The sequence below is a fragment of the Columba livia genome, chromosome 1, assembly GCF_036013475.1.
Source record: "Columba livia isolate bColLiv1 breed racing homer chromosome 1, bColLiv1.pat.W.v2, whole genome shotgun sequence".
NCBI lineage: Eukaryota > Metazoa > Chordata > Aves > Columbiformes > Columbidae > Columba > Columba livia.
Window position 1 is genome coordinate 64,799,033 of NC_088602.1, and position 26,739 is coordinate 64,825,771.

Sequence of the window (26,739 nt, forward strand, 5' to 3'; positions counted from 1 at the left end):
CAGTGCCTTTCTCTGGGTACACTTCAATTATTTCTGAGATCAAAGAAGGAGAAACAAAAGCAAAGGTGTGCATTAAGTGATTTTTGAAGGTTATCCACATCTGTGGGCTGCAGTGGAGAAAGATAAAGAGAATACACATTCAAGGTCCTAATAAAATTATAACTAATTCTAATTTTCCCCACTAACTTGTTTTAGCTATTATAAAGCAATCAGATGTTTACAGCAGGAAGAAGTAATATAAGCCCTGAAAGCAACATCACAAAGCTAAACCACTGAGCAACACATTAGCAAGAATGAACATTGGCATCTGCTTTCGGATGCCTGCTGTGAGCAAAGGGCCAGGCCTGCCCAAGGTGTCACCGCCGGGCCGAGCCACCTCAGTTCTGCTGCAGCAGGCAGCATTCACACAGCGAGTACCAACCACAGCCCATCCCCAAAACACCTGTGCTCTGCCCTGCAGCCACCTGCAAACACACAGAATACAGTGTTTGTGTTGGCATTTGCTTTTAGCAGAAAGCCTTTGCTGATTCACAGTGCTTTTTTGTTCTTAGTGGTTCGGAGCTCATCACATTTCAGGCCCCTCCAAGTTTTCTCTTCTGTGCCACTCTTGGGAGGCTACCACCTCTCTTCCAGCAATGTGGGCCTTGCCTGCACTGTCAAGTTGCCCTCATTCCAGCCACAAATTTAGCTATACCTCATGCTGACAAGCAGGCTGAGATTTGCTCTTGTAAAGCCTGACAAGGATTTGATGCAAAGAAGAGACCCACAAATTAAAAAATGGCCAAAGAATCGGGAACACCTTCAGCCTGCCCACACCAGAAATGTTCTCATCTTCGCCGCAGCCTTCACTGTGGTGGCATGTGTAACCAGGAAAAGGTTCAGTTCCCCGTGCAGATGAGGCACATGGCTGCATGCAGACCCTCGCCTCAGATGCCAGTTCCCCCAGCCCTCTGTGTGCTGGCCCCCAGCTACGGGCCAGCTTCTCAGCAGCAACAGCCTGTTCCCAGGGACCTTCTCCAGGGCCTTCTGGGGTTACCCAGACAGCACTCCCCTCCTCAGACAAAGGTGGGGGACAGGGTCCTGGCCTCATCTCTGTGTACACACCCCGTAGCACCCATGCTGTAAGACCACCTTTCCACAGAAAGCCAAGGGCTGCTGCACGAGCAAACTGATCTCAATGCAGAAGCTCAGTCACCCAACAGTCCCTCTCCTCTCCCTCTGTGCCCTCCTCCCATGCTAAACCCACCAAGGAAAGTTAGTTATCAGCACTAATCTACTTGTCGTTTTAGCTGTAGATCAAGGAAATCCTGGATCTTACCAAACATTGTCCAAAAGATTTAGAATTGTCTATGTAGATATAAACATATGTGTATATAAATAAAACTCCATATAATTATGGCAATGTTTTTCTCTTCCTCTTCCTCTCTTCCCACCCCCTTTCCCTTGTCTCAATTTCTCAGACAATAAGTGGGAAACAACTTTTTTTTTTTTTTTTCCTCAGCCAAAAATTAATTCCTGCTCAAAGCTTCCAGAAAGGGTCAAGTCTAAAGGAAGCATCTGGTAAATCTGCTTTTGTATCACAGTGGGAGCCATAGCCCTCACGTCTCCTTCCCTTCGCACCACTCCGTGCAGCAAGTGCTTGTGCCGCACTGGAAGGGGTTTGCTCTGCTGCACACGTATGCACGGAGACACGCTGCCTGACTGGCTGCAGCCCTGAGATGGAAGCAGCTAGGTATGCTGCATGCACAGGCAGAGAGGGTCCCACTCACCCCCACAGGTTTTCCAGTTGCTTTTTTTATCCTCCTGACTACAGATGGACTATTCAGTTACTCATTGGGTGGTTTGCTTATGAGTTATATGATAAGGGTGTGTTCTTGCAGGGTCAAAGTCACAGTGTTGGATCCTATCATGTAACATACTGGACTGACCAAAAGAAAAAAAAATTTGGCTTCTTTCAGCATCTCCAAATGCTCATCCAGCCACAGGCAATGAATGAAAGGAGACTGGGTCTGATCCTCAAGCACACCCAGAAGTGACACCAGCCAGTCCTGCTGTTCAGTCTGTGCACGTGCCCAAAGTCAGTCAAACGCTTCATAGAATATGGTGAGGAATTGCCATGACTTTAAAATAACCGGGAAAGCTGTCAGAAAAAAAAAAAAAAAAAAACAAGATAAAAAATAACCACCAAAAAAACAAACGCCCCCCCCCCACCAATACAGGACTTATTTGCCTCTTCACACATAAAGAAAACCTTTAGAGCTTTAGAAAATGTACACTCTGCCTCTTACATTTTCTTACTACATATACAAAGTTCATAGCAAAAGCAAATGGCGGAAAAAGGCACTTCTGGTCACCGTGAGCAACAATACCTTCAAAAACATTATCTGTATTGGGGGTGCAGCAGGAGAAGAAGCATCTTCTCTAATTTATTCCATAACTGGGCCATAAGCATAAGCAGCTGCTGTAGCTGGGCCAGCCCGAGCTCTTCTGGCAAAGATGGTAGGAGAGGAAAGGGCAGCAATTCACTAACCTTGGAATATAGTTCAAGGGGGAAGTAACTCAAGATTGAAATTCCTAGCAGCAATGCCACCTGCAGAGCTTGCAGGCCGATATATTATATGAATGGGTTTGCTCAAAAATCAGACCCAAACAAAACAGAGACTAAAAGCCAAACCCAGAAACCTGTGAGAGCTGTAGGGTGCTGAGATCTCAGAAAAAAAGCTCAGCACACTCCAAAGGTTGCCACATGAAAAAAATAGTCTTGTATTGACCACCTTGCTTTTATGCTGCAGAAAACACAATTCTCTCTGCTGAATGTATAGAAGTCTTGATATATAGGGGAAAACGTATTTTTTGCAAAAATCTGCTTGTGTTCGTTATCTACTTACAGGATTTTTGAAAAAGAGGACCCAATGTGAAATCACTGTATCTCTGCAACCATGAACTGCCCATGAATGAAACCCTTACCACTTGAAACTCTGAACACCATTAGCGACTAATCTGGATGACCTCAAAAACAGAATCACAGCAGCGGTGACCTCAGTGAAGAAGACACTTTGAGAGGTGTTTGGGACAAATTCAACTATCGTCTCGATGTTGTCCGTACACCAGGTGGAGGGAACATGGAGCATTGATAAAAAAATTACTAAAACTTGATAATTCATTAAACCATTTCTAAATTTCTGTGTAATTGTAACATGTTGCCATTGTGAAATATACTGTTTCAAAATTGAGGCCGTATTTTTGAAATATCCTGTATTTCTCACCTGTTCTTCAGCAAGTACCTCTTGCTATCAAGAAATTAGATGCAAGTCTTTCTATATATAACATGGAAATTCCCATGGCTGTCACTTCGTAAAATCTACAGAATAAATGTTTCAGAAACATCTGCTTTATCTTGTAGAGGTTTTAGTTTGTTAAGGATGCTTCATGAGACTGCTTTGACTAAGTGGTGAAATGCTACTCTGAAGAATCTCCTGTTGTAGCTGTAAGTTCAGACCATGAAATTAGAATGAGATAGGACCTGTTTTCCAGCACCATCTTCTGACAGAAAGGACCTTCTGGACCTTAGGTAGCCAAACATGAAAACAGTCAAATTTGAAACTGTTGAGTTTTGCTTTCCTGACCACAAAACAAAAGGCAGCTAGAACAAAAAGCACGCCAAACCCCATTGAGAATGAAGGCATATATGGTCAACAGTTTCTAAAGGTAGAGAGAGACCAGGCAACCACAAAGGAAGTATAAAGCCACTTCCCTTCTATCACAAATTTTAATTCAGAAACAGTGAGGCAGCTATTCCATGTTATTTCTGTTTCTTATTGGGCCATGTTTCCATCAATGTAAGAGGCTAAGTTTTCCTTATATCTTAAGGGCTTTATCAAAATCAATGAAAAGATAATTTTAATGGTGCCCTTCATGTCTGTTCACAACAGATCACTACACACGTAGCATTTAAAAGACCAAGGCCAAGACCCTGCAAAGCAAATGAGAACCTAAGCATTTCTGTTTGTTCAAGAGCAAAACACAATTGTATTAGTGTGCACGGTTAGATATTATATATATTTGAAAAAATGCATTTCAACTCTGTACTCTTTATTATTTTTAATGCTATTATTCACATCTCCTACTACATTAACAAGAAAATAATAAGAACTCAAGCAGCTGAAAAGAACCTGCTTTTCAGTTCCTTCCATCTTTTGCCTGAAAATAAGAGCATTGGCCTTACGGCTCAAAATTAGTATGTTACAAGGTTTAAATTTTATGTCTGATTCTGTTTTTTAAGCACTATTTCACATCAACTTTAACAAAAATCACAAACCCCTGTGTCTAACCTTACTATTCAAATGCAAAAGTTAGTCAAGGTACCGATTCAAGAGACCACTGGCCCTGATTCTGTTTTGGGTGGTTGCGTGACAGATGTGTTGCTGTTCCCCTGCAGGCATGTGAGACACTGCGTAAGAACAACCTGCACGAGCAGCCTTGTGCTAAAACAGAATTTTTCCTGGTTCATGCTTGTACAGACTCAGTCTGGTTAGTGAATTTCGGTACTGTCAGTCATAGGTTCCCTCTTTGCTTCCCAGTGCTTTTATACAGTGCAAGTTATCCTACCTGTTTTGAAGACCAGTGACAGCTGCAAAATGTAATTCAAGTCTCCTTAGGAGCTACGGGCCTTACTTACAAAATGCTCGAGCCAAAAGCCAGGTCCTTTGGCAGTTTGCTGGACCCAGCTTCAGGGTGCTCTGCACCACGAGGACAGAATCATCAAGTGAACTGTGTCAGCACAGACTCAGCTTTGGAGGAGGCCACGCTGAGCCTGAATGAGCAGAAGCAGCTTTTCTATTTTTGTGTGGGCCTGAGAAAAAAAATCTTTGTCCATTCATCTCCCTGCCAAACATTGCCTACAAGGAATGAAAGTCACAGTGGCCCTGCAGGAGAACCAGTGGTCAGGTCAGTAAATAACTGGCTTTCAGATGACTGACTGAGTTTTCCGTAACTCATTACTAAACACGTCATGCAGATGAAGAAAGGTGAAAAGGCTGTTAAAAACCAGAACTATTTAGCTACAAACATATTTGCTGTGGCTTTTAAAAAGTGCATACTTATCAATGAAAGAAAAAAATTATTTAAACAAGTTATTGCAGTGCAACAGATGACACTTCCCACTGTGGGTTTGCTCAGAACGTTACTGAGGCATGCTGTTCAATTCAAGGCTCAGCAAATATAGCCCATTATACAGTCCTTTGCATATTTACAGTAGTGTGCAAAACATTATTAATAGCTTACACCACTGTCTTTCCTTCATCAGCAGGAGGTAGGTCTGGCTAGCAAAGTATAATTGGCAATCTATTTTATATATTAATAAAATACTCTTTGGAATGCATTGCTATAACATTCACTTCTTGTTTGCTATTCATTAAATGTATTGTTTGAAATGCTACCACCAGCTATTCATTCTTTTTCGGAGCACCGATGCCATGACAACCCCCACGTGACCGGCTACAAACATACCACAAGTCTCCAGGGCTTTGGTTTAGGAAAGGCTCAGACTGGTATTACTCATACATTTTTTTTTTTTTAAGCCCAGATTCAGAGATGCTTTTTTTTTGTACAAGATGCATCGATCCTACCAGCCAGTTTTACCATGTGGCAACAAATATCTTCAGCTAAAATGGGACAAAGAAAAGTATGAAGGACACAAGAAAAGGGTAGGTATGACTGTTTGATAAAGAACAGAGGCCTTCATGAAAGAATATGCTTGCCCGAAAAGGCTACAGCATCCCTCTAGTCATTCTTAATACCGTTATGAATACTGATCAGCAATGAGGTACAAGAGACACATTTTAAGATTATCCAGCAAATATAGGTATAGTTTTTGTCTCCATTTAGAGTTACCATAATGATGCTCACCAATGTCAGAAGTGAAAAAGATTTGGACAGTTATCTGCTCCAAATCGGTATTAATGCAGGACCACTGCCTCTTGAAAATCCATAAGTAGTGAATACCATCACTGATGATTCAACTGTATTGCTACCTTAGGAAGATTGTATCACAATGTAATTAGCTTTAATACGAAGAAATAATTCTTCATTATTTCCAGACTGGGTCTGTTTCATTAACTGTATAAAAATATCTTCCTTCCTTCCTTCCTTCTATTGTTCCCATGATTTGACTTGCAGGTGGAAAAAAGATGAAGTAGATAATTGAATTTGACATATTTTTTCCTAACCAAATTGACAATATTGAAAGAAATAAATTTCCTGCTGCATGAATTAATCTTACTATTGTATATAAGCATAGCTATTTAAAAAGTAGCTGTTTTAAAGCAGGGAGCTGATATTAGCGTAGCCGAAATACTCTCGGCATCCACCGTGCGGACAGAACTCTCCTTTGTTCAGCATACAGAGCACTTCATTTATGCGCTAAGGCATTCCAAGGCCAAGAATAGAGGCCAGATACTATCATGATATATAGTGAAGAAATGTATTTATAGAGAACAAAACATTTCCCACGACTCAACTGCTATTGGATTCAACGCGAGTGTTAATTTCTGAGCACACGAGAAGCGGAAGAGTAACTACCATGTTGGGCAAAGGATGGCTCAGAATTTTGTTCCTTATCACAGGGTTCACACACACAGCTCAATTAGTGACTAACAAGGTCTCTAATGGCCAAAGTGTGGCCTTTCCAAGTGCCCCTGTGTTGTCGTGCTGGTGTGTTCCTGGATCCCCACGCTAGTTGCCCAGATACCGCCTTCCAATGCCATTAATTGGGGCTAGCTACCAGAGCAGTGGTACCTGTGGGCGGTGGCAACTGGAGGTAGTGGGGCAATTTGGCAGGTTGTCCTGAATTGTGCAGTCCACATGTGGCACCAGCATTCACCAAGCAAGACGACGATTACCCCGAGAAAAAGCTTTAAGGGCCTCTGTCTGACAATGTGCAGGCTTAGCATTGAAGGAGCTCACACAAACCAAACCAGAGCAAGAGAGGAAAGTGCAAAAATAGGGAGCAAGGGAGAAAAAAAGGTAACATACATATACATATGTAAAAGGGTATGCTTCTTGGAGAAGACCACTAAACAGATGGCAACGGTTAGGAACAAGTTATCATTTTCTCCATGATGCAGAGGTACAAAATACGTCAGCGTGTTTCTATGTACACAAGAGCAAATACTTCCAGTCTGAATAATTTTGTTATTTTCTTAATGGAAGAAAGGAACAGGGGGAAAAACAAGAGTTTAACCTCCCCTCTGCAACTTTCTGCACAGAATTAAGTACAAAATGGCTCCAAAAACACCATAGCTCTGGACAGCACCACAACAGAGATTTGGGTGGGCTTAAAAAATACCAGGTTTTACCTTTACAGTTGTGCATATAAGGACAGAAGACAAACTAATCATAACACTTTCCAGAAAATGAAATTATATTGATATGAATTCAATGGAAGAAATGTTGTTTCTAACCTCACCTTCTGTTGTTCAAGTTTGAAACAGTTTGCATATCTATAAATTAAAATCAGAGCTTGCATAGCTATCACATTTTATTCTTCACACCAGTGATTTCTACTGACTGATACAGTAACCCTCTTTTACGAAGTGCATGTCTTCTTAAAGTTACTTTTAAAATAACTTAATAGCATGATAATGTAAAGCACACGAAGAAGCAGAGGAGATAGCAGCAGCAGAAGCCAAAAGTGCCAAAACCCTCAGAGATGTACCCACTTTAGTTCTGCTATCCAGTAAAAAACAGCTACTTATCATGATGGGACCTATAAGGATTAAGATGAGTGCTCTCTTCTCCCCTTGAAATCAGCTGGAGTTGAGAGCAGGCAGCCCCTTCTGGGATCCCACCTCCTCAGAGATGACTGCCACAAGAAAGCAGCTGAACGTTTTCAGAAGAGTCCAAGCAGTTCAACAGAATTTCAGACAAAGCTAGAAACTGCTAAACACTGTCCCAGTCAAGGCTGTAAATTGTTTGCTCTGTTTCAAAAGCAAGGAACCCGTCCTGGTGGTAAGTACGACACAGGCCTGCTGTCAGGGATTCAAGCCTGGTCCTTGGCTCTTAGAATCATAGAATTATTCTGGTTGGAAAGTACCCTCAAGGTCATCCAGTCCAACTGTTAACCTGACACTATCACTAAATCATGTCCCTAAGAACCTCATCCATGCATCTTTTAAACATCTGAGAAATAGACGTGGAAAACTTGTGGACTCAGGCAGGGCGTTGGTCGTGCCCGGCTGCATGTGGCTTGTGATGGTGATGTGTCTGCTGCTCTTACTTGGCAGCCTCCCTTTTTAAAATAGCAAGTATTTTTCTCTTCTTTCTGTATTACTGATAAATGTTTCCAAATAGCACAAGTCTGTCTGAGATGGAACGGTTCAGGTATGAATTATAACAGAGGGAATGTTTATCACATGTATTTCATTACAAAAATCACGGTATCATTATTTTAACTGATCTGGTCTCACTCCCTGCAGAACCCCAGTCTGAGATAGTGATCACCCATCTAACTCCTGTCTTGCTCTAACCCCTATTACCAGCTTTTATTCCATAGGGTTTCTTCAGTCCAAGACTGAAGAAACAGATTATTATTCTTCCTGGCATATCGCATGGTTATTTAGGTCAGGACGGAGATAAATATTATTGTGCCACTGAACTACCAACTCCATTAGTATAATTAGATCCACAATTTGCTTTTGATGATCATTCTGAAGCGTTAATAAGAAGAGGCCTGGGAATACTTTCAGCACAAGAAGTCCTTTTCCAGTATTGCTCACCTCTTTCTGGCAGCATCCTAAATGTGCATCCCTTTGGAAGACCTGGCACAGCTTCGGAGTACCTAGGGCTTTCTTACACTAGCCCCTTTATTTCTGCTGGATGCCTAAAAAGAACTGTCTCCCTTCTCTTAGACAGTCTTTCCTGTATCATAACACCATGTATCATAACCAGACTGTATGTATTTTCACGTTTCTCCAACATAAAGGGCCCTTTGCTTCTCCAGCAGATTTTAGAACAACTGCCTGTAACGTTCTCATTTCCCACTACTCTTCTGGGCAAGTCTGGCTTTGCTGATGATGTAATGAATCATAGTGTCACTGCTGGCTAACAAAACAGAACATGGGAATTAAAAGATTTCCTGTAATGATATGCAAGGGTATTTCCAACAAAAATGGACAAGCATTTAATTTCTGTTGCAGATCCAGGCAGCAAAACCATCAGTGGACACAAGCTCTCCTGCAATATACAGCCATCTTCATCTGAAGTTAGGGAAGCTGAAGGTATGGTATTGGCTATTTCACAGAGCACTGGCATGCTTACCTTCACATCTCAAAGAAAACAAAGAGACTAACAAATGGTCGCAATTCAGGGACTGTTTTTTCCCCTCAGTGCAGTGATTGTCGCGACAGGACTATCAGGATCCATTAATAGCATGCTCCCAGCAACATTAAATAACTTAGTTGGTGTTTATGATTATTGATGAAAACAGGGCACTTCAGATTAACAGTGCTGAAGTGTTCAAATAGCCTCTTAAAAGATGCTTCTGCACGACCATGAAAAACCATCGCAAATAACAAGAATAGCACAATCATCAAGAAACATGCAGAGCAATGAACAGAATAATAGGATGTTAACGTATTCAGAGCACAAGAAATAACAATGGGTAGCCGTGACTGGCAGTTATCCTTCAAAATCTTACCGCTCCCAAGAGGCAAATTTTTATTAAAAGATGAGAGTGGAAAATAAATTGTTAGCTAATTAACTTTGCTCACTAAAAGGAAACAACAACAATGAAAAAAACCCAAACAAACAAATGCGAGCACGGTAGAAAATAGGTGCAGCTAAACTCTTTCAAAGACTTAATTTCCAACACAGTGCCCCTCAGGCAATGAGAGTGCAGCCCATGTAAGGACTTCAGAATTAATTTCCTTAAAATTGTTTATCATCTCATTGTGCGACATAATAATCCCCAGACACCTTAAAATCATTTCACTAGCAAAACAATTAATTTCTTCTCCATGCATAAAGTCATGTGCTATATTAGGACGTGGATTCAATTGCCCTTGTTAATTTTTTCCTATTACTGTAAAAATAACACTGATAAAGTTGCTTTGAAAATGAAACATTGCATGACCCCCCCCCCCCAACACACAGATTAACAAAAACCCCACCAAAGGGAATGCACTGCATGTTCTTAGGCATGTTCCTTTCAACTATAGGTCCTGATATCTGGAAGTGAGACTGTCGTCCTATTCTCTTTCTCATATTTTCCAAACTGCTAGGAAAGAAAGGGAAAGGGAAAGGGAAAGGGAAAGGGAAAGGGAAAGGGAAAGGGAAAGGGAAAGGGAAAGGGAAAGGGAAAGGGAAAGGGAAAGGGAAAGGGAAAGGGAAAGGGAAAGGGAAAGGGAAAAAAACCCCTCCAGTGTTGCAATCTTCTAGTAATCAGTTCTACTTACAATCATTCTCCTCACAATAATTCTCCTCAAGGTTACTCAGAGCCTGATGGGATTACTTAATGCACCAGTTTTAGGTACTTTTACACTACAGTGTGACCAGCACCTGACTCGCTTCCACTTTGGTTATAAACCTCATCAAACAAGGCAGACACACTAGATTCCCTACAGTACTTGCTACTCTAACATCAGCCGCTCAAAACTTTCAGAGCAGGACGAGCAGGGTTTCCTACTTGTTTTATAAAGGACATGCGATATGTTTGGAGTGCCCAGAATCAAATATGGGGGGAAAGAAAAAAAAGTGGGGGAAGAAAGGAAAAGAGTGAATTAGTATGCTCAAAACAAGACCATTTCTTCAGTGACACTGTTCTGAGATGCTTTTGAGAAAGTGATGTTGAAGTCCAGCCATGAAAAATGCACTTTCCCTGCTTTCTTCCATCCAGCTTCTCTCTGATCACCTCTAACTCAACCCTGCTGGAAAAGGAATTCTTGGGACTCTGATAACCTCAAAACTAAGTTTTTGTCTTCATTTTCCCCCCATTTCTTCCCAGTTCCCACAAACAAACTTTTAGCTCAAATTTGTGTTCTTTGAAAAAATGGCAACATTTTTTACAAATTAGACAATGCCCCAGGTTATCCAAAGGGATTCTTCCTCCTCCACTGAACTCCTTCAGTTTTCATCCCACTTTTGACACAGTTAATTTCAGAGACTGAGATTATTAATGCCTTCCATTTTAAAATAAAATTTAAAGAGGCTTAAAATCATGCTAATGATGAGCAGAACTAGCTTATACTGCCTCATACATCTCTCTCCATTTGTTAGTTACACCCAGTTGTTGCTTCTCTTCTTACACCAGCCTGCAACCCCTCCAGGACAAAAATGACCTGCAACTGGACTTAATCCAAATCTCACTGAAGTCAATGGAAAAATTACCATTTGATCCAAAGCCCACTGAAGATAACAGAAAGACTCCCATTGACTTCAGAGGAGCCTGGATAAGTCCCATCATGTGTTTGTACAGTATCTATCAGAATCCTAGAATCTGTCAAGAGTCTATGAAGGCTGCTAGAGATGAAAAAGATAATGATGATCCTGGAAAACACAATAACAAATATTTATAGACATTCCACTTAGACTGATTAAATGCCTTTGGTAATCGTGTAGGCTGCTGGTATGGTTGCAGGAAAGTGTTTCAGGGTCAAATTCACAGCATTGCAAAGGGCTTTCTGTCATTGCATCACCATTAAAATGGTGAAACAAAGGGTTCTTTCAACACTAGCACAGAACTTTACCTCATCAGTGTCTGTCACACTCTTTGTAGAGGAGGGAACAATAATTGTGAACACCCCATTGGGTATCTGTGATATATCACTGCTGCTTGCTGTGGCCTTGTAAAAAAGAAAAGCATTTCTTTATCCCTTCTGTATACAAAGTTGGAGGAAGACCGACATTCCGCCATCGAAAGAGAGAACCGTGTGCTGCTGGAGAAGATTTCCCGCATCGTGAGAACAAAGGGACAAATCGACAACAAAAATGACTATAAAGCCAAAAGGTAACATCAGCAGCACTATTTCTATATAGTTATCAAGTTACCTTCCCAGTGACAAACATAGCTAAGGATAAACTGCTCTGTGAGGACACGTATTTTAAAAGGCAGCCTAAGGTATAATCAGCATTTCAGAAAGCCATTTGCTTGCCCTGTCACATGAAATCCAATGCCGGGTCATTTTCACCCTACCCTCTGTTGAAGAGAAGATTGCTTTAAATTAGTTTTTCAGTTTAATAACTGAGGGAATGAAAAAAAAAAGAGAGAGAGAACATTGCCCTACTTTAAGGAAATAAATGAAACAAACCTATTATCTCTCAGCAAAGCTGTTGTTCCTGTTACATGAGTCATTGCTGCTGACTTTGCCAGTTGTTCCTACAGACACCTCTGGAAACAGGGAGATCCAAAGCTTAGAGATGAAATAAACGCAGAGCAATAAATAGAATTAAAAATTAAAACGTGGAGCAGGAAGTAGGCAGAAGTGAGAACATAATTTACTGCCCAAAGGAGACCAAGTAAAATATGCCTTGAAGATTTATCACTAGAGAGAACCACTTTACATATTTTTGATTCAGGAGGAAGTTCACACCCTGCATATGGCACAGAAAACCAGTCAACAGCAGGGACAAGCTTTTGAAGTGAAGCAAATGGTTTGTATAACTCAGGTGGCGGCTGTTACCTCCTGTGATTCATTTACAGACAGACTACTTCGTGACAGACAGACTGCTCATTGGGCCCTAAAGTGTCTCCAGACAGCAAAATGCAGCTCAGGTACAAATGACCTGGGTAGAACTCACTACACGTCACCATCACAAATATCCTGACATTTGCACAGTTCATAGGGAAGACAGAAATTATTTGAAAACCGAGTTGGTCATGTCCACATCATGCAAATCTGTATCATAGTGCTTGCAGCTTGTCACTAGTGAATAATACCCAGATCAGTGCAGACATCAACAAGCACCAGTTAATGCCACTGCTGAAGGTGCAATTCCACAAGATATGGAAGGAGAAGAGCATCGTCCCCCTCTTCGTTCCCTGTCTCCCTTCCTCACTCAAGTGGCAAACTCTTGTTGTTTTCTTTGGATCAGCTCTGGTTTTCATCAAACCTCTCCATTAGCTAATTAAAGTTGAGACAGAGCAGAAAACTAACCCAACAAAAATAAACAAACCTTGATAGTTTTTCTGCCACTTTCTGCAAAGTGATGGATTCCAGGGCTGGTGCAAGGGGTGCAGAAGACCACACAGCTGGAAGCAGTGGGGAGATGAGCAGGGGAAGGAAAAGAGCAAGTCCTTCCCTTTTTTGGTGGCAGGAGACAGCCACCAGATCAGCTGAGCTGCCTGGGAAATGAGTCTAAGAAGTTTGCAAGGTTCTTGAGGCAGTACACTTATCTCCATTATTGTCATGCTTCCCAGCTTGGTTCACCAGGTTTGTACACAAAATAAACCTACAAACTAAAGTAACTGAAACTGCTTGTTAAGCATCTCAGACACCAACCATGCTCTCACCTACAGTACCCCACTACAGAAGTTGGAAGCCTGGAGGGTTGGCATTAATCCAAGCCAAAACCAGTGTTTTTCCTCTTGTAAAATGTAACAAACCTCCATATAGGGCTGTGTTCCGAAGATACTGAACAAAGATTATCCTCTTAAGAAGGGCAAAAGGATTGGGTTGCAAGGGCCAGTTAATGCAGATCAAGAAGGGGCAAGTCTGCATAGGAGAGGTATAAAACCTGAGGTGAATTTTCCCCTGACACAAGATTGACAGATATTTCTTATTCCAGGTTCCCAGTCTTGGTAAGATGAACAAGTGTGAAGAAGTTTGACTCTACTTATATGGTTTTTCCCCTCTAGTTTAAACGCAGAAAAACGAAAGCAGGAGCAGCGGAGAGTGAGCCATGAGAACCGTGTCATTCTGGATAGAATTACAAAGGCGCAGCCTCACTATCAGGTTCAGCGATGGCACGAGGATTGGCAACGAGCTGAAAAATACATGGCCAGCATTGCAAGATATCCTCGTGGGCAGTGTAAATCACACAGCCTGAAGGTAGCCCTGAGCTTCTGTTCTTTCCTTCCCGGTTATTTCTGGATCGGAACTGCCCATAGAGCACATTTCGCTGCGCTTTTGCGCTGGGGATTAACTGCACGTGGCAGCCAGGCGCACAATCAACAGCCTTTCGTTTGTACAGCCACTCAGCAAATGAATCCCAGAGCGCTCCTCAGACTTTATTAGGTGATTTGTAAGTGCTGTAGTTTCTGCAATCAGACTGTCCACCATGGAGAGATGGCACTCTCAGAAATAAATGTAAAAATAATTATTAAATAAAAGAAGCAGTGGCTTACTAGTTCCCTGAGAGAAACAGCCAAACACAGCAGCAACATTTGAGGTGACCAGGTGGGCATATGCATTAAGGGCTCCAAACCCTACACTGGCCCTTCTGTGCAAAGTGAACAGCTTTGTATTTCCATTAGTAACAGAGGTAAAGAAAACAATAACAAAACAGCTATATGAGGTTTTAGCAAGCTTTCCCAGAGAAAGAAAATTGACTGTCTTTAATCTTTCCATGTCCAAACTCCCCAGCTTTGAGCCTGTTAACTCACAAGCTCCCAACTTTCCTCCCAAACCAACCCACGGGAAGCTGCAGCACATCAGCTCTGCCTTTACCCATCCTTCCTGTCACCTTGGACTGCTGGGCCTCCATGGTCATGTCTCATAATTTGGGAGGTATGGCCTCTATCATGCGAGCCTGATTCAACATATATGGGTGTGCCTCAGCCCCTATATTCACTGCTTTACCCACTACCTCCAGTCCGAGGCCACTGACATGAATCTTTTTGAAGTCTGTAGTTTCTGGACATACGTAAAAAGATTTTCAGAGGTGTAGCTCATCCAAATCTATCTGAGTCTTCACAGGACAGTACGTGGTATTTCTTTTATCCCCAGACTATCTTTTTGCCAAACCTTTGGTTCCAGTTCTAATTCCAGAGGATTTGGAAAAATCAAAGAAAAACAATAAAAATTGTGCCAACGTAAATAAGAAACAGAACCTCTCACCAACTTCTGTCCAGAGACCATTCTTGAATAAAATGGTACAATTTTTAATAATTATTTCCAAAATTATTCAGTGTGAGGCAGAAAACAAGTATAGAAAGTTTCAACCCAAACAGCTAAGACTTGACAAAGAAATAAGCACCTGAAAGAGAGATTTCTAAAATGGGAAATATTTGGGAGCTTTAATTGCTGTGGAAGTATCATTACAAACCAAAGAATTCTATTAAAAAAGTAAGGTTATAAAGCCAGGTGCTCCGTAATCAGAAAGTACCAAAATTATGGCTGTATTTTTCAGGTATTTATATGCTCGCCAACTTTTGATTTTGGCAGATTTTTACAAATACATAAACAAATTCTCAAAGACAACTAAGTACAACCTGCAACCTTCCCCACATCAACTGTTAAGTCTGTGCTCCATAATTAATAATACCTGTAAGAAGCAGTCACTAGGAAACACTTTTTTCCAGTCTCCAGAATCAAGGCAGTGACAGGTTCTTTATTTTAGATATATTTATACTGATTTCTTTCGTTTCTGGCAGGAAGAGCAATTTAAAGAGAAAACACCTAAACAAGACAGAAAAAGAAACAAGCAACTGAAAGAAGGAAGTGTGAAGAGCAAGATGAAGGAAAGAGAACATGCCCACCATGGTAAAGGAAAGAACAACTAGAACAAGACTAAGTTCCAGAAATAGCATTATTTCAGTAGTCTCCTGTGAAAGCAATTTAGGAAGTAGCAAAGGGCTTGTATTCCCTCTTGGATAAGTACAGCATTTGGAAATTTTGCTCTCGTAAGCCTTCTGCTTTGGCCTTATTCTGGAAGTCACTCCTTTCCTGGCATGGTGGACCAGCAGAACAGGGGGTTCTGAGCCCATTTTGTGATTGCAGCCCTGGGCATCAGCATACTTTGATTTCAGTAGTTTATGTTAAAATATCACTGTTCCTATGTGGGTGATAATTTCTAGCATCGGAAAAGAAGGGACTTGAGCGGGTGGTAACCTTTTCTATGCAGGTAAACTCAGCAAAAATTATAAGCTGAACTCCAGCTTGAGCAGGGGTGTCTGGGAGAAGAAGCTGAAAGGACTCATATAGTTTAGGACAGTAGGGGGTTAAGTATTCTATAGGAGCATAGATATTAAACACCCTGGGTCTTCAATATAATGAAAAAAAATCATAAAGTAAAATGGTATAAAAGCCACTTCCCTTATAATTACCAAGAAAACTCCTATGAATTTATAAAAGCTAGCAAAGAAGGAGCCTGACTGGGAAAAGGATTGTAACTGAGCAACTGTAGCATAACTAATTGATCTGATTCAGATTAGGGTTTTTTTTCCCCACATGACAATTTTCGTCTCGGTATCCAAAGTCTTCCCAGTAAGGAGCCAGTTGGCCAACGGTAAATACTTCAGAGTGAGGGTTTTGGAAAGTCTTCAGAGGCTCTTTGAAGCCTCTGAGCCACATGCTGTGAGGGAGAGCGCTTGGTGGACCAACACCCTCCCCACACAGCGGCAGAGACCACTTCCTTCTTCACTCATGATTTTAAGCCATTTTTGTGTCAGTCACACTAATTGCATTCACAGAGCAAAAATACTAAAAATACATGGAATTTGTTTCTAGCTTCATTTAAATGGAATTTACCAGCTTGAAGTGGGGAGAAGCAGCACCATGTGAGCCATCAGCTCTCTGCATGTTATAATCTACCATTCTTTTAGACCATCATTGGTGTATTGTTCAGGGGACAGACACTTTTGTTCTGAAATGTATATCTGGTATTGCTTATTTTTTAATTACACTTTTTCAAAAGATAGTGTGTATTAAAATCACAAACTGATCTTAATATAGCGAGGTAGCAGCATTTCTCTCAGAAAAGGTATCAATCAACACCAAGCATCAAACCAATATCAGCTCTTGCTTTATCTGAAGTAGAATTTAAACTACAACTATTTTGGAGGCTGCCAACTTTCCAAGCAGATGCCCCGGCAGTAACTATTTACATCCTGGCACTTGGAAATGCTTTCTATGACATTTTCTCCTTTCTCATTTGCAATATGGTTCAGCGAATAATGTTTGAAGTGCTAATGATGAAAACTTATTTTCTGAAGCACAGAAACTCTAAAATACAAAATTTTGTCTTTATGGTACTGAACTGAGAGTAGAAATAACAGCTACCATAACCACCAACCCTCCAGTACTTCAATGACTCTGCCGTACAAATGCAAACTCCTAGGTTCAGAAAATTCACACCTTCTCAGGGCAGGATCCCCAAACCCACCACACCAGAGAGAAAAGCTTCACCATACCTAAGTGCTTGGGTCAAGAAGGAAAAAGGATTCTTGCTTGCCCAAAGCAGAGGTGGGACTAGCCCAATGTGCTGCGGTAATACGTGTCCTAGGGCGCATTGAGTAGGCCCAGACCCAGCGCAGAGTGGGTGAGCCCCATGCCATGGTCAGCCCCAGGGCTCCATGGCTGGATGGAGGTCATCTCAAGCCACCAGCCATGATGGGAGAGGACAGGGCAGACAAACACATCCTTTGTTGTGCACCTCTGTTACAGCAATCACATCGGGCAAGCACACATAAATGCTTTCCTCCAACTGTAGCTCGTTTCTGAAAGAAAGGTTATGCATTCCTTAAACAAGAGCCAAAAATACAGTAATTTAATTAACCAAAACTTCCGTTGCTTTCAGAGGGAAGATGCCAGCTTGGCTTTAACAGCAGTTTGATTTTTTAATGAAAATGTCCTATGTCCTTATTGCTGAAGTCAAACACCCCTGAAGTCCTCAGCTTCACAGATCACCAGGGCACCTGTAGGGGCTCATCTGTCCTTAACAAATTATATCACTGAACAAACCAAACAAAATTATTGTTTCCTTTTCTTCTTTAAAAGCTTCAGACTGGGATGATAATTACCTAAACTGTTTGACTGAATGCCACTTGCCTTAAGTACACTTGCCTTATAATTAAGTAGAAACGTTACTCTCTTCAAATCCCTGGCTCTAAAGGTAAAACACTTGGCTACTGAAACACTGGTATGATTGCAATCTAAATACCTGAAACAACAGAGAACTTAAGTACCACATATAAAAGAATGTTAAGAGTTACAGAAAATGTCGAATTCTGCTTCCATTTTCACTGTTGTAAATCCAGGCTAGCAGCTTTATCTTTACTGCAACTGCTGTGGATATATTAAACTTACATTAAGAAACCATGTCAAAAGAAAACTGGTGATGAAATTTTAAAAATGACTGGGCCAAGCTTAACTACCAGCTCACTGCCATGGAAAATAAGAGGTCACTCTCCCCCTTTTACTCCTCTGCTTGTGCCCCTCTTCCATTCTGTTTGTCTTATACCACCACTTGTGCTCTTTAGACCCTAAGCAAGGTCAGCTCCAGGATAAAAGTCACAAAGGAAAACCTATTTTCTTATTTTATTTTATTTTGTTTTGTTTTTCCAGAAAGGAGAATAGTTTTCCAGTGGGTTAATGAGTTGGATCCATTCACCGAAGATGAATTTGAGAATGAAGCTCCTCTCATGCAATGAAGAAGTAAAGCCACATATTCCTTTGGTAAAGTGGAAAAATGGTTACTCACTGCCTGGCGGTATTTAACACCAGAATAGTTCTCCTGAGGGTTAATAGAAACACATGGAGGCTAGCAAAATGGTTGTAACTCAATAATCCATGTTGGTTACCATGGAAAAATTATGAATATAGACAAAATCGGGGTTTGTCCAAGTTAGGAATGACTAATCTGGTTTCACCACCACCCTCCTTTTAACTGGATGAACACCAACCATGAGTATATTCATTTTATTATTACTTTATATTTACCATAAAAAGGAATATTGCTTAAATATTCCTCAATAATTAGGGGGGTTGTTTGTTGTTTTGTTTATTTGTTTTTAACACAGAGTTTTTATGATTTCAGGAGAAAACTATTTACCTGGATTTCCAGACTCTCAAGTTTAAGCAAGAATAATGAGTTGAAACCATGCTGCCTGCGGTTTAAAAAAACATAATAATAATTCAGGCTTTAAAAAAATATTGCACTTGTCTTATTGCATTAAAAGTTGCGAAACTGAAATCTGAAGTGTGAATATTTTTATTTGTTTTGTAGTTACAGAACATGCACAGTTCATGTTTTCAAGTCTTCCTTTGCTCTTACAAAGTTAAGAAACCTTCTTTTGAAGGGTTTTCACCTGATGTCCCAGCAGGAACTTAAAATATATACATATATATATATAGGTATATACCACAAAAATTGTAATAAAACTTTAACAGTGAGGATCTTTGTTCCTTCCCAACACTCATGTTTGACTCTCCTTGCTAACCTCACCGAAGTCAGTTTAATTGTTCTATGTTTTAAAAGTGTTTCTAAAAATAAATGGTAAGGTTTATTTAGAAGGGATGTAGTAGGTGTTTAAACACTTGTATGTGTTTAAAAATTAAATCAGCACAAAAGAAGTGCAAAAAAAAAAGCAGCTGCAGCATGCAGCAGCAACTAGAGGTTACCAGGACAGAGCACAGCATGGTGGTTTGTTTAAATCTGTGGTTTATGCTGCTGATTTGTCCCTTCAGTATTAAAATGTTTTCATGCCTCCATACACCCTGCTGTGAAGGACGGAAATGCTGCCTCCACCACAGATATGAGGAATTCTGGCATAAAGGCTACTGTCACATTAGTCAGAGGGTCACGTTTGCACTGAACTCCAAACTCACCATTTACATTTCAGGACAAGCCAACTAGATCACCAAGTGAAGTAGCTCAGGTATAAGAAGAATCTGAACTCTTACATATAATAGAAATTAATCTGGCCCCAGGCACTTCTGCAAATTAAAGCACATGTACCTACGTCTGTACACAGATAACCACAGAGTTCAAGATCCAGGTTCATGAGTCAGTGAGAGGTTGTTGCTCAAAATATCATGTGTGGATGTCACTTTCTTGCCAACATGAGGTCCAGTTATTCTTCTGCTTTTCTACAGATGAAAACCCAGAATCTGAACAAACATATGAACCACAATGTGTGGAAGCGCCAGTTTGTTGGGCTACAGGAAGACACTGCCTAATTTGTCATCCTGAAGTACTGTTACAACTCTCCTGTTTACCAGCTAACTTCTGCTGGGACAGTATCTGTAAAACCATACGTGGGGTAAAATAAGGGACATCAGGAGAAAGAAGATCCCAGGGGTGGGAAAGAAGGACCCTACAGGAAGGAAAATGGAGGTATGGTTGTTGCTGTGCTGCTATGTCAGAGGGGCAGGTAATCAAAAATCTCCTTGCCTGCTGTTGTTCCAGCCCTCGTGCATTGTTTCTGGCAGGAGCAGCCAAAGAAAAGTTAAATGAGGAAGGAAAGCTGGAGTGGAACATCCTGGTCACCTCCACATCCGGAACCATCCTCTGTTTCCTTATTAGCCAAATATAACCCAGATTTATTTCTCTGTGGTATTTTCTTTTGGATCAGCAGATTCTTTATTTTTTAATTAAAGCAAATCTTGCCAAAGCTGTAGGAAAACATACAAGCTCAAGAACAAGGGTAATGATTACTTGCCATTATACGTGTGTGTAGAAGTGATATATTGCTACCTCCTAGCAATTCACCTATCTGAAAAACAGAACAAAACCAAGGTAATATTATCAAAACCATAGAGGAGTAATAATTTTCTTATCAATATGTATAATGCTGAAATAATGCTGAAATCTTTCTTCAGTCTACAGAAGATTGACATTTACATACATTGTTAAAGGAAATGAAGAAAAACCTCCTTTGGTAAAAACAGAGATGCATCTTGTGAAGTGAATCACAGCTGCCTTTCTGCAGTGTTTTCTTGTAACATTTTTTGAGATCTTCAAGAGTCTGATAAAAGGAATCCAGAAACAGACAAGAAAGATTTTTTTTCTTTTTCTTGCCTACTTCTTTGATGCCCAGGACTGACAGAAAATTAATTTTACATTCTGCATCAACCAGCAAATTTTGAGTCTCATTTCTATTCTAAAACTCGTAGTTTTCTTCATGAATTAAATATGGCACCCAGTAACACAGTCACTACAGTAAAGCTGGAATTTTAGTTCCAATAATACATTGATTAAACTCTACCTTCAAGAGTTTCAGTTTCAGTATGACAAAGGTTGCTTTGATTGTCTCCCATCTGCATTATCTATGTATTAGGGTTTAAGTACAGCACCGTGATTTGGGAGGCACGTGGAATCATGCCTGTCATATATAATCTAGACACATACACACAAATTAAAGCCCATTGAGCTGGATTCCCTGGTGCCTCCCTGGAGCTCAGCTGGCGTAGCTGCACTGAAAATTGGTCCCATTATCAGGAGACAGACAATCACTTCTCGCCTCTGCCTTCCCCACCCCCTCCTGTTGTCCTTCATGAGGCCTCTTGCTGCATCGTTCGTGTGCTGCCAGCTCTTTGTTGCGGCCACCGCGGCCTTTGAATTGCTCCTGCCACTTTGCTAACGCTGCCAGGAACAGAAGCATTTGCTGAACAGTGTATTATTGATAATTGGTTTAATCTGGTCACCCCATCTCTGCCAGGTTTCCACATAACAGAGGCATGCAAAGCAAACCTGGACGAGCTCTTTTAACAGGCTGTATAGGGCAAGCTTCATTTCACTTCTAGATGCTGTAGCTTGAAGCTTACCACAAATTAGAATACATGTTAACAGGTTACAGTGTGAGGAAGTACACTCTTAACCAAGCGTAGCTTGCATCTTCCTGAGGACAACGTGACAGATTTTGGGCCAGCTGCTGGGTACCCAGCCAAAAGGGGTGCAGCTGTAGGTTGGACACACATAAACACCTGCGAAAACCCAATATGAAAGACAAGCAAAGAGGGTATAAACCATCAGGAAATACTGGTTACCCACTAGCCAGAGTTCCTGCTGCTTTTCTAGTTCATGCCTTTTGCAGCAGTTTGATCTCCGTTTTGCTAAGCGTTTTGTGTGGTCTTGAAAACAAGCTTCTGCATGAAGTACAAATAACTTCATCTTTGCTGCTGTTTTAACCTGATTTAGTTAGCTTCAATTAACTGATTTCAGTTGGAGCTTATATTTAAGCATTTTGCAGTACTGATACCTCCTCTATCAGACTTCTAGAACACAGTAGCAGCCATGACCTAAAGCATTTCAACATCCCAGCTACACCCTAGGCCAGACAAAACGTAGCTGATTAAACATGAAAAGGTAGACAGGTTGGCAGGGAGACAAGAAGGATACAGACCACCTGACTGTTTCAAATTCATTATGGGTGCAGATATACATGGAGGCATCTCTCAGTCCATTGGATTAGGTTAGAACCTCAGCTGAAGTGAGCCTTACCTCAACTGTGAAAAATCAAAGCAATATTTGCAAACCCTTGATGGCATCAGCTAAAAAAAGTATAAAGCACAGATCACATTGTAATACCAATCATGAAAACCTGTGAAAGTTTGCAAATCTTCAGACTTCAGTAAAAATATATATATATATATCCACTTTTGCTGGAAAACATCAGACAAACAAAATTCCAGCAAATGGGTGCAAGTGCTTAGAGCCAGTCAGGACTTGAATTAAGATTGATTTCAAGTACGTTAGAGATCCAATCTGAATGTTTTACACAATTCATTTCAGGTTTTGATTTTGTGAGCTGAAGGCAAGAGCTCATTTCCTCTGTGCTCAGTACAACTAATAACAACTGTAAAATGGTGCTGGCTGCCTGACAGGGAATAATACTTTTATCCTCTGACCTTTCTGAGAAAAGGACCAAGGCTGGCATAGCTGCACACTTGCACATTTTTTCCATCACATTAATATATTATCCTCATGCAACTAATTGATACACTGTAAACACAATTTTATTTTGATGTTTATAATTTCTCAGAATCAGGAATTTCTTCTGCTACTGAGTTTGTAAATATATACACTTTAAAAAAAAATCTTGCTCGTAATTGGGTCTCCTTATAATAAGAATAATGTTTTGCCTTCTACATTACCTCAAATACCAAAGATAGATGTTAGAGTTTGACATATTTGTTCTGGGTGTTCTGTGAAATCAACATTCTCACTGCAAGATACATGGCTTACATGCCAAACCTACCTGGAAGCTTGGGGAAAAAAAAAATATCTCAGATTTGGAAGTTTAAATTAGGTGCCCAAATAAAATATCTCGTTTTCAAAGGCATCCAGCATTTTCAGGCAGAAAGCAAACAAAATCAAGCCTTCTTTTGTTGGTTGTCTAAATATGTTTCTATATCTTAATTAGATAACAAAATTTGAATTAAGGTGTTTGGTTCAATTTTTAAAATATTGTTCATCTGACCACACTTGTAATGGTGAACAGCTCAAGCCACTGAAATGAAAGGGTAGGCTAATTGCATTAGGTCAAAGCATGCAAAGGACTTGACTTTACAAGCCCTTCATATACAAAACTCCCAGTGCCTGCAGGATCAGGTCCTTACATGGTGATCTGAGACCTTCCTAGTTCTTTTCTTTCTTCTGTTTTTTATGCTGGAAGAGCCAGGTTGCCATCTGGCTGCCTGGACTTGCAGCAGCTGCATGAAATAAACTCAAGCAAACATATTGGCACAGGTGTGATTAACAATTAGAGGGGGCAAGTACTGCACATTAATTTATCTAAAAAAAAAGCTCGTGGGGAGTCCACACCTCCGAGTACATGTCACATCCCACCTTTTCAGCTCTAGAATTTATTCTTCAACCTTAGTGGTCTGGAGAAGGCTGCATCCAAATCATGGCTCCCAAGCATATTTTGGGTTAAACATTTAAGATGAAACTTTCACTTAAACCATATGTGGTCTGGTCAACATATATATATATATATATATATACATATATATAAAACTTAAAAAGATCTTTTGATAATTTCAGTGAAATTCTTGGATTTTTCTAGTTTATTTGAATTTACTAGTACTTTTAAAGGTGCCACCCCAATAAGCATTCTGTTTAACTTGAAATACCATTTGGCTCAATAATGCAACTAAAGAAATAAACCTCTTTGCACAGAAGAAAGCAATAAGCTGTTCACAAGTTGGAAATGGCCTTAGAAAGACTGGGAAATTACTAATTACAGTAATATTGTCCACAAACGTGACTGGGATCTTTATAGATCTTTCCACGTGTCTCTTGAAACACGTGTTGAGCAAATCTCTCGAACGGTGGAAGAAAAGACTGTTTTCTCTTTATATCACGGAGCCTTTTTAGGCTCCAGATGAGTAATTTTTAACCCATGGAAGTGAAATGCATAGCTCTTTTAGAATCTAGCTTCTCATGGCTTGCTTGCAGAGAGTAATGGTGTTAATTTGATTGTGGTTAAACGTGTGAAGTTCTAGGAAGTGGTTTTCAAATCCTCGGTTTCCGCAGGGACAAACAATTCAACTTGGTTGAGTCTGTTAACACTGAAAGCCCAGACTGGACCAAGTGTGTTCAGAAGAGAGCCCAGGCTGTTTCGATGTGAGAGATCGGATGGGTAGATAAGAGAAAGCTGCTCCACGTGTATAGTTTTGTGTTTAGACAGGGCTACCAATTCTACTAATGCATGCCAAAGGTGAGTCAGTTGGCAAAAATCATAATATCTATGACAGTAACACACACTGAGGCCGGTTTGCTGTGCTACCAAAAGAGTACATTAATTTATAGACTAGAACAATCCAGCCAGCAGTTAGGAAGAAAAAAAAAAGAGAAACACAACCAAACAAACCTCTTAAGACTCATGCCAAACCAACAGAAATGCCACTTACATTCATAAAGCCAGCATTCAGATAACCGATCACATTTCATCATGAAGAAACATGCTGCTATCGCCTGAGGCAAGCACAGAATCTATGAAGGAACCAAATGGGAAGAAATGAGATATTAAGCCTGAACTTGACAAGCAACATTCCAGTTCCTGCCATGGTTTTTGGTGACACATGATATTAGGAAGGTGGATTATTCTATGGAATTTGTTACTTTTCTGTGAAATTTGTCTAACTGTAGCAAAATGCAACCCAGAAGATCAGGACGGGATTTATCTCTCTGGTCTTTGAAAGACAGGTAGAGTGGGCTAGGTTAATATGCTGAGGAATGCAGCTCAGGGTCTCTATTTATTTTGGTAGAGAGGGATGAGCCAGGTATGTATACTCGTGTAAATCTCCTTGCAAATATTGGGAGCTAGGCTAAGTTGAGAAATACCACAGGCAGACATGAAATGAAACAATTTTAAAAGCATGTTAACACAATGCTCATGAGACTTGCTTTGAAAGAATATGTTGTAAAAGAATATGCTGTAGAAGGACATGGTACTTATTCTTAGCCCAGGAAAAATTTTGTCTATGGTACAAGCTCTTTTGTTATCAATATGAGTAGTGAAGTATGCTGACATTTTATTCACCAACTCATGGCTAGATTCTAATAAAACAACCTAAATCTTTCCTACAGTGAGGGCAGTCAGTTATCACAGCTACAATAATGTTACTACTCTGTTTTCTAAAAGCAGTGGAAAAGTATCTCCAGCTTCTGTAAGTGCAGAGAATTCAACTGCTAAGGGATTACAGACTAGCAGCATTTCTAGGACTGAATTCATCACACATACCTCCGTTCACTCTCAGAGGTCCCTGGGCAACTCTTCCATCTCGTTCCTTTCTATGGTGAGAGTTCAACGTTATTTCCCACAGCCCCTTGTGATACTTATTTCTCTCAACAGTGTTATTTCTTTCCTGTCTTAAGTCATTCATAGTGTTACCACATAAAATTCTGAGTACAGAAGAGTTAAGGGTCCTGTAAGTTGTCCATCAAAACCAGGTTTTTGCTCTGCTGACATTTGTCAAAGTGCTTGAAGCTGTGATTGCTTGCCTCCTGTTTCCAGTCTCTAATGCCCAAAACATTACAGTTCTGCCCACTGATGCCTAAAACATTCCCTAAAATATTTGCATTCATTAGAAATAGCTTTTAAAAACTAGTACATCCAAGCTGACAGACAGATGACAGTAACTGTGTGGCCTCACGACTTCGACCAGCAAACAAAATAGAGGCATCATAGCAAAGCTTTGCTCTAACTAGTTTGCCACAGCTTTGCTTATAGTAGCAGTCACAGATCACACACTCTTCAGAGCAAGGCTCCTTTCCCCCGCCCCGCATTTAATTCCTTTTCAGTTTGAAGATCTCTAAAATCGGAAAAAAATAAATAAATAGTCAGCTGTTCAGCACTTAAGGCTGCAAAATGCCAGGACCACTTGAAGCTTCACATATCAGCTGTTACACATGGTGCCTTTCTTTCATCCTCCAAAGCGCTAAACAGGAACAGAATAGATAAGAGGAAAATGCTGCTCAGGAGCCACTTGCCTGACATGTGCAGCACACACATACTCCTGCATTTTGTAAGCAGAGCTGTCGAGTCTCATGCATAAAAATCAGCCATCCAAACTCTGTTTCAATTTATCATGGCAGCACCAGCAACTCACCCACTCCAGACCAGTGGTCCTGGAGCAGAAGAGAGGTGGTTGCACTATAAACCAGCAAAGTCTTTGCTTCCCATGAGGTTTCCTCCCTTTCCCTTCCCCCACCCAAATCCACAAGCAAAAAGGACTTGTGCTGGAAGAGACACTTTCTAGGGTTGCAGCCTTCCCCTCCAGTACATCTTGATCGCATAATACAATATTGCTGAAGAAAGACAGATCACCCAAAAAGGTGTGCCCTCACAGTGCAAGCCAG

General features: G+C 40.6%; 2 protein-coding genes across 3 annotated transcripts in view; one reads left to right on the forward strand and one right to left on the reverse strand.

Moving 5' to 3' along the window:
• The window catches only part of RASA3 (RAS p21 protein activator 3), a 176,858-nt gene that overhangs the window by 141,108 nt on the left and 9,011 nt on the right, over positions 1 to 26,739 (reverse strand). The window lies entirely within an intron of this gene.
• On the forward strand, positions 3,721 to 22,997 carry CFAP97D2 (CFAP97 domain containing 2). Of its 2 annotated transcripts, none has more exons than XM_065059581.1 (7): positions 3,721 to 5,705; positions 9,195 to 9,275; positions 11,883 to 12,001; positions 13,850 to 14,042; positions 15,587 to 15,695; positions 18,498 to 18,608; positions 18,970 to 22,997. In XM_065059581.1, exons 1-6 carry the CDS (start codon positions 5,613 to 5,615, stop codon positions 18,581 to 18,583), a joined length of 681 nt encoding a protein of 226 aa, XP_064915653.1. In that variant the 5' UTR covers positions 3,721 to 5,612; the 3' UTR covers positions 18,584 to 18,608; positions 18,970 to 22,997. The 2 variants fall into 2 exon arrangements, with proteins under 2 accessions (XP_064915653.1, XP_021147233.2); XM_021291558.2 differs by lacking the exon at positions 3,721 to 5,705 and adding an exon at positions 5,714 to 7,023.